The 7,852-nt window shown below is 44.0% G+C and overlaps 1 protein-coding gene across 1 annotated transcript; it reads right to left on the reverse strand.

Moving 5' to 3' along the window:
• Nucleotides 1–150: 150 nt before the first annotated feature.
• On the reverse strand, nt 151–7,844 carry TTPAL (alpha tocopherol transfer protein like). The gene is made up of 5 exons (XM_003211979.4): nt 7,684–7,844; nt 6,899–7,351; nt 5,995–6,188; nt 4,473–4,583; nt 151–3,828 (listed from the first exon to the last, which is right to left on the reverse strand). Exons 2-5 carry the CDS (start codon nt 7,335–7,337, stop codon nt 3,553–3,555), a joined length of 1,020 nt encoding a protein of 339 aa, XP_003212027.1. The 5' UTR covers nt 7,338–7,351; nt 7,684–7,844; the 3' UTR covers nt 151–3,552.
• Nucleotides 7,845–7,852: the final 8 nt, after the last annotated feature.

The following is a 7,852-nucleotide window of genomic DNA, read 5'->3' on the forward strand; positions in this document are numbered from 1 at the left end:
TAAAAAGCAGCTTCTCTTGCAATATAATACTCTGGCAGTTATGCTTGGTTGCAGCCATGTTTTAGTGTGGAGTTAAGTGTACAATGCCATTCCCTTTTGCAGTGAAATACCCCAAGATGACACAAGACGACTGTATGGGAAGTAACAAAATTAGCAGCTGTTACAGTAATGTATTTAATCACCCAGTCATGCATCATAAAATTACATATTTTGACCACTCCATTTTTATAAAATGCAATATAAAAATAAGATTTTGTCAAAATAACATGTACACTTGACTATCCAACACCTCTAGGCCCACATACAACAAAAGGCAAAATTATTAGTTTGAGTAACACCGTGATTAATTCATGCCAAAATGACATTTAACAAAAACAACAACCAAAACATCAACCCATGTCCTGAAAATACCTCAGGGTTTATAACACCCACTGCAAGAGTATAAATTCAAGTATTTTTATGTACAGTGTGCAGCTAACTCTTGTCCCATGTCATGCTGAAAGCCATGGTTACCCCATACAGTTTGAGTACAGTTCCTTGTCACGTGTTGGACTTGGCAGGGATGGCTCTCCAGAGGCATATAACCTCTGAAAACAAAGTTCTGTCAAGCAGAATAAAATACCAGATCAGTTCCAGTGCTGTGAAGAAGTGGGCAGGGGGAAGAGGAACCAAACCCCCTAAATTAAACGGTTTTTCCTACCTATTCTCTTCTCTCTACAGTTAAAGCAAGTGATTATTTTCCAAACCTGACATGATACATTTTGGGAACAGATTTTTTTCTTTGCTGGCAAGTGCTAAAGCTCAAAGAATGCTCTCAGTTTTGTAGTCAGGTGCACATAAAACAGCTGTGCTCCCTGAGCACTGGCTTCAAATCTAGAAAGGCTTAGACAGGCAGCTTAAGTAAGTTCTAAAGCCAAGGAAGAACAAATCTAGAAGTAATAGTTAAAGACTTGTGATAAGTGTGGCTTAAGTGATGTATCGTGACATAAAGGATGCAGCTTTAAGAAGTTTTGGAGGTGTAACACAAGCTGTTTTCAGCTTGGATAATGTATCATTTTCTATTATGTTGAAGATTTAAAAAAATGATTTCATTTTTCTGTAAGCACAGGAGAAAAGGGGTAGGTGAGATGGATTTGTTTTACTTACCCTGCAAGAGAATATATGAGCCTGAAAAAGGGATTGGTTCCTTTAAAGGTTCCTCAGGTGCAGCCTTCTGCTGACTGCCCCTTTTTTCATGTGATGGATATTACACTGAATTTTGATTATTCAGCTTCCTTCTCCAGTATTTAAATAAGTGGATAAGTGAAAAATAGCTTTTCTAACAGAGCTGTCAAAACAGCTTTTTTTCTAAAGGTTGTATATTGTGGCTGGAATTTAGAGGCATTCAAAGGCTATAAAGACCAGACCAACCTCTATGTTCTCTCAGGTAAACAGTGTGGGCAGCCACTTACCTTTTTAAGTCATGGCCTGCATACTAATGTCTTGCTACATGGCACAAAGAAATCAAATCTCTGCAAAACATGCATCTCATTTTGGTCAAAAATGAAGAAAAACTTCCTAGCAGTACTTTTTTAACTTTATTTTATGTAGAAGGAAGGGTTTGGTTTTTTTTAAGCCTATGCCTAAGGTCACAACCCTCAAAGAGGAGTAAGACTTATAAAGGTAGGGAAAAAAATGCTATAAATGAGGGAAATTGATTTCTTTATACCTTCTAAAGCAGGTTGAGTGATGAGTTCCTTACTCACACTGAAATTCTGGACTGCCACTGAGGAATAAGCCTCATTGCTCACCCCTTCTCAAAACCTGATCTGCTTTTATAGTGCTTAGATGAGAGGTCTGGCATTTGGCACCCCAAGATTCTGGATGACATCTGCTGCCAGGTCAGCAAGCCATGCCTGTGGTGGCAGAGGAGGTTTCGGCAGTGCAGTCATGCTGTAGGGGGTCTGAGAGGGAAAAAGACATTCAAGACAGAATTTGGCACTTTGAAAAACGAATGTCTGAAATTCTCAAGATATCAGGTTTTTTTCTTACATTTACAGCAACATTGTTGGTGCGTAGGTCACACTTGGCACTAAATAAGGATTTCAGCCAGAGGAAGCACTCTACAGATAAGTCCCCTGGTAGAAGGGATGTTCTTTTTCACCAAGCAGTGAAATATTTCACCTTGAAAAAACTGGGTGTGCTTTCTTGTTTCTAGTGAGGTTACCCATCTCTACACTTCTCGAGTGCAGAAGAACATGTGCAAAGAGTGTGCTGACAGTTCAGCTCTAATTCTAGACCACTTAAACAGATGGAACTTAGAGAGTGGGAACGGGTGATTAAAACGTAGGATACTTTACCCTGATGTGACACTGGAGTGCTGCTTCTAGATGAAGACCTCTAAGCACAGGCATACAAGTTATGGGTAAATATTACAGAGATGAGATTCAAGTTTAGCTTCATACAAGAACATGACAACTAAAGACAAAAGAGATCAACAAAGCAGAAACCAGAGTTGTAACATTTCACAAAAGTGCAGACAAGCACAGTAAAAAAAAATAAAATAATGCTACAATACCAGAAAATTTAAGAATGTGCTTTCAAATAGCCTGTCTGCATTTGGTTTCACAAAGACTTAAATTCAAATTCTGTCCAACATAGCAAGCTCAAGAAGCACCTTGCTTTCCTACGTGGAGTATTGCCTCCTGTACATCATGCCAGCTGCTACAAAGCTGCCTTACAAATTCTGCGTATGAGTTACTGACCAAGAACAACTGATAATGTGGAAAGGTGGGTGACAGTTTTTCACATTTGGTTCCCAAACCTCAGTATCTGAACTTGTATTTAATCAAAAGTCTCATTACCTGATCTGAGAAATTCACCGTCTTCTGAAAGTGAAGATTGCTTCTGTTTATACTAAGCCTTGATATTGCTGTTTTAATAGTTAACTTCTTTCTGTGAGAAAGTTTCAGAGAATTTCCATACTGCTATTCATAGATAAGAATGCTTTCTGTGTTAATCTGAGCCAAATATTCATTCAGATAGTCCAGAAATGCCAACTCACAACCTGAACCCAGTGATAGGGGACAGGCCAAGTTAAACGCTTATGGTTTTAAGCAATCTCCACTGACAGAACCACATTTCACAGGGTTCAGAAGCAACTGACAGTTGTTTTTCTTGGATTATGGGTGTTTTCAGAAGGAGAAGGGAATGGACAGCCATAAAGCTAGTAAACTGCCACTTTTAACTGGGGTGGGGAGAAGAAACTATCAAAACTTACCAACCTGCGTTTCTGTTTTGATAATTAGAAGAAATTGGCAAGTTTGCATCTTCCCCAAAGGCTGACTAGCTGTAGGTATTCTATGTAACTTGGTAACTGTATGCTCTTTCCCATTATCCTCTGCAAACTCTGCCCTGCTCCCACTGTGCCCTCTTCAGCTTCCTTTGGTTCTACAGTGTAAAGTGCCTCAGCAGTCTGTTCCTAAACTGCAGGTTTAGGAGTAAGGCAGAGTTCACAACATCACCTATGAGAACAGAAGAGGTCTTCACTGCTATAAAGCTTCCCTTCACCTGTTAGTAGCAGTAATAGAGCTGAGGTTTCATGCCTCGCAAGGAATCATCACACTGCTTCTCATCAGCATCCCCACTCACTAGCATGTCATGGGGAGAGCTGTCACACGGGAGAACCAGCTGTGAGAAATCATGCAGGAAATCCTCTTCGGAGGCCAGCAGCAGCTCATTCCATGCTGAGATGTCCAGCTTCCCTGCAGTGCCCCCGTATTCTTCAGGGAGAATCACTGGAGGAATGTTTTGATGAAGAGAATTCAGGTCAGAGCCATGAAGAAAAAACTAAAGAAGAAAGCCAAAAATAATTTTATTAATGCATATCAAATACTTTGTGGCATATTACTATCAGTTAAAGAGCTTGCTTTGAATTAAAGAGCAAATTTTAGAAGGGGTGGCTTTATGTGCAAGTGTCAGCATACAGCAGTGGGCAGGTGCTGTTAGACACACTTGTGAGAAGGCTTGAGATGAACCAAGTCTAGAGCAGCATAAAGCCCAGCAAGAAAGGCTTGAGATGTGTCTGCAGACATTCTAGGTTCAACTAATCCCCAAGTTATTTGTGGGCTGACAGTATTTTTCCTTCATGGAAAGGGCCATCATCCTCTGCAGCTACATCCAGTCGTACAGCACCCACCCAGGGCTGTGCTGGATACTTGGCTAAGGGAGAAAAGCAAGGAGAGGACAACAGCTCCCTGTGACACCACCTTATAAACACACAGCGTTACTGGCCAGGACAATGCAACCCCAGGGCTGGAGTCAATGTCCTAAACATACACAAAGCATCATTAATCTTCTTATACCGATATTACATTCAAGTCCAGTTCAATCAAGTAAATGGCACCATCGTTCTTCAACAGGCTTCACTTGCAGGGGCTGAGCAAGGAACTTACAAACATTAGCATTAGTGTTAAAATGACACAAATCCTTACCCGGTTTGCTATCTTTTCCTTCAGAAAAGGCTTGATGATGGCAAAAATGCCTTTGAATATACGAGGTTCGTTTATTATGTTAACAGCTTTTATTCGAATGGGAAATCCATCCTGAAGGGTAAAGAAGATTTTTATAGTGCAGTTTAAAAAACATTTGTTATTTTCCTCTTTTTTTATATGTCCTGAGACTGCCTGCCAGCACAACCCCCTGGTTTCCAAACTTCCATCTGAGATAAAAACATAAACCATTGAGGAAACAGAAATGCACCTTCTCATAGGGAGCAGTATGAGAGCTGTGGGCATGAAGCCAAGGGATGAGAAAACTGCACACGGTGCCCTTGCACTGGGAAATGTACTGCTGCCAGTAAATCTTCATCCCTACGTCGTTCATCTCCCCTGGAAAACATGCCTGGGCAGTCACTGTCCTTGGGGTGTTCCCAGCCCTGCTGAGGATGCAGTTACAGAGCAACGATCCCAACTTCTCAGGAGGGAGCACGCCGTGCTGGGAGCAATGAATTGGCTCCTTCAGGAGATGCTGCACAGGAAGGCTGATGCAACGTGTTTATTCAGGCCATAGCTTCTGGCCTTCACCTTTGCTCTGTTCATAACTTCCTCTAAAAGAAGGGGACACCCATCACTGCATCTGTGCAAGTTAAATGTGGGCTCAGTTTAATGATAATTTAGATCTTAATTAAAGGACTATGTGACTTCTTATAACGACATTCAAAGCCTCGCTAGTTTCATCTCCATGAACTCCTATTTCCCCCTGTCCTTCCTTATTCCCTTATAGACGCAGCAAAGAACAGAACCAGCCCAGACCAGAATAAAAGCAATGAGGACCCAAACCCATTCAAGTTTGCCTCATCTCAGTCCTTCAGCTAGCAGAGTTGAATGTGAACAAAACTCATCAGAACTTCCTACCACCTTGATGCTTTCACCTTCCTATTTGGTACAACTCTGCCTGCGCTCATACTCTTGCTCTAAATTGCTCTTTGTTGTTTTCCTTCCAAACGTGCAGTCTGAGATCTTTTTATTGCAGTCTCTCTTGCCGCCCCCTGTGCTGAAGCAGCCCTTCCTCTGCCAGGGACTGGATGGAAATCCTCCTCTGCAGCAGGTTTTGGGCATGCACTCACCCAGCACCGAGTGACATGCTCCACTGTGGTTGGAAGAGCCATCTTTAAGCACAAACCACCTGCATACCAACAGCTATTCCTCAGCACTGGGGCAAAAGGCTGTCCTCTGCTAGGCCAAACTGAGTGGCTCTGTTCCCATTGCTTGCTTGCAGCGCTGCCCTCTTCTGTTCCAGTTCTAATGCAAATTTAGTTTTAGGGATGCAGAAGTCAAAACATGAGGGGAAGCTGGAAAGGGTCTGAGAAACCCTGTGTGGGCAGGGACATGTCTTAACTCTCCCAGTAAAATCCAAGGTGCTTCAGTTTCTGGTAATACAGTCAAGAACTCTTTTAGACACAGAAGCATTCATTTACAATGAACAAACTTATTTTCCCACAGGTTCAGGTCTTACCTGAAGAATTCCAATCACTTTTTTGGCTACAAAAGGACCAAAATGAGACGCCTTAGATAAGCTGACTCCTTTGTAGTCTGCCAGGATTACAATTCCATTCACCTGGGTCTCTTCGGACTGAATGAGTTTTTCTAACGTTAAGTATATGGCACGAATGTTCTCAGTAATCGGATAATTACTGGGTGTCCATCTGTCTGAGGTTACAAGACATGGATGGTAAGTCGAAAAGTAAATATAAGCTAACAATACACATTCCAAAAACTGATTTTCTATTTTTCTGGACTTTAAAAGTCTGTAATAGCCACAGTTCTAGTTCAGAGCAGCTTTTCTTAAGCAAGAGATCAATGGCAACTCGTGTTTACTGCAAAAGGAGCAAAGCAGCGGTTTTAGGAACCCCAATCTCCACCCAGCACAGCTGATTGAAGCAGCTTCAGCTCAGAAAGAAAGCAGGTAAATGGAAAAGAGGACAACGAATGAAGTCAAACTTACAGCAAGCCTGGCAGTGCCAAAAGCACATTGAAACCTCTGATTGTTTACACTGGAGTCAAAGTCACAGGCTCCTCTCCACTTATTATCAAAGCAAATTACAAGCTTCTCACTGTAAGCCAGCAGCCCTGTCTTATTCTGAGTTACTAGCCAGTAATTCTTCTGGCATCACCTAACATTTCATCAGCAAACCGCACTGCATTTTGTTTTTTACTCAACTGCAGTTATTGCTGAGACAGGAAAAGGAACCGGTATAACGTCGGCTGATGACAAAAGTCCCTGCACAGGCTGGCTGTTCCAATTTCAGAGAGCACCCACACACTCTGCCTAATTAGCCAGTGCTCACGGGAGAGCAGGACACAGATTTCGGGCCCAGAAACGCCTCGGGGTTAGAGAAGCTACTCATGCATGTCAGTACCTGGACGGATGCAGACAACGTGGCGTCCCTCCGGGTCCAGGCGGGGCAGCACAGTGACAAAACCAGACTCCAGGACAGGCTTTATTGCAGAAGGCTTCAAGTTATTGAAGACCTCAGGCCAGCTCCTCCGACAGCTGTGGTAGTTCACCAGGAGCTGGAGCGCTCGGTCATAATCGAATTTCCTGGCTCTGAGGAACCTGAGCAAAAAGGCATCGTCCAGGCAGGTCCCCAGGGAGGGGTAGTCTTTGCACACCATGTCTCGGAGCGCCTGCACGTCTCGGAGCCGCCATTCGGGTTTCTCTTGGAGCTCCTCCCGGGCTTTGGTAACGAGATCAGGAGACAGCGAGCAAACATACTTCGGCCGATCCGGCAGCAACTCGGTGTCTGACGGAGACCCCGCGGATGGACTGGTCCTCGTGCAGTCGCTGTCCCCTGACATCACGTGGCAGCAATCTGTGAAAAAGCAAACTCACAAGTGACAAGCAATCTGACAGACCGCTACTGCTTAAAGCGCTGCTTAAGGTGGAGAAGGCCTTTGTCACGTATGCATTCGGGATGTGCCGTGTCCCTGCCGAGGAACCGGATCTACACCCGGAGCAGTTCGGGCATTGCCATTCCGTTCCTGGCATTGGGAAGCACGGTGTCTCCCATCTCCTTATCCCGCACTGCAGGTACGGAGCGCCCCTGGGTGCCACCCAGCCAGACAGAGGAGTTATACAAGAATACGAGTTGCACGATTATTACACGGCTTTGCTGCACGGTACAGGGCTTGTCTTAACACGTACTTCCGACAGCGTCCAACTGGAAACCACAGCCAAACGAACGGGACGCTCCTAAACCCAGCAACGAGGGGAGGAGGGCGAGATGAGAAAATCCGGAGCGCGGCGCCTCCTGCAGCCCGGGCCGGGAGGGGAACAATGCGGTTCCATCCCCGAGCGCCGTTCGCTCAGGGCC

This window comes from Meleagris gallopavo, chromosome 22 (genome assembly GCF_000146605.3).
Source record: "Meleagris gallopavo isolate NT-WF06-2002-E0010 breed Aviagen turkey brand Nicholas breeding stock chromosome 22, Turkey_5.1, whole genome shotgun sequence".
NCBI classification, from domain to species: domain Eukaryota; kingdom Metazoa; phylum Chordata; class Aves; order Galliformes; family Phasianidae; genus Meleagris; species Meleagris gallopavo.

What these genes read in the sequence shown, in the direction of transcription:
- TTPAL (XM_003211979.4), bottom strand. Translation starts at nt 7,337, where the DNA reads ATGTCAGGGGACAGCGACTGCACGAGGACCAGTCCATCCGCGGGGTCT. An exon ending in CGTTGTCTGCATCCGTCCAG is followed by an intron (nt 6,189 to 6,898) that starts GTACTGACATGC and finishes TTGTAACCTCAG; the next exon opens with ACAGATGGACACCCAGTAAT. An exon ending in AAGTGATTGGAATTCTTCAG is followed by an intron (nt 4,584 to 5,994) that starts GTAAGACCTGAA and finishes TTTACCCTTCAG; the next exon opens with GATGGATTTCCCATTCGAAT.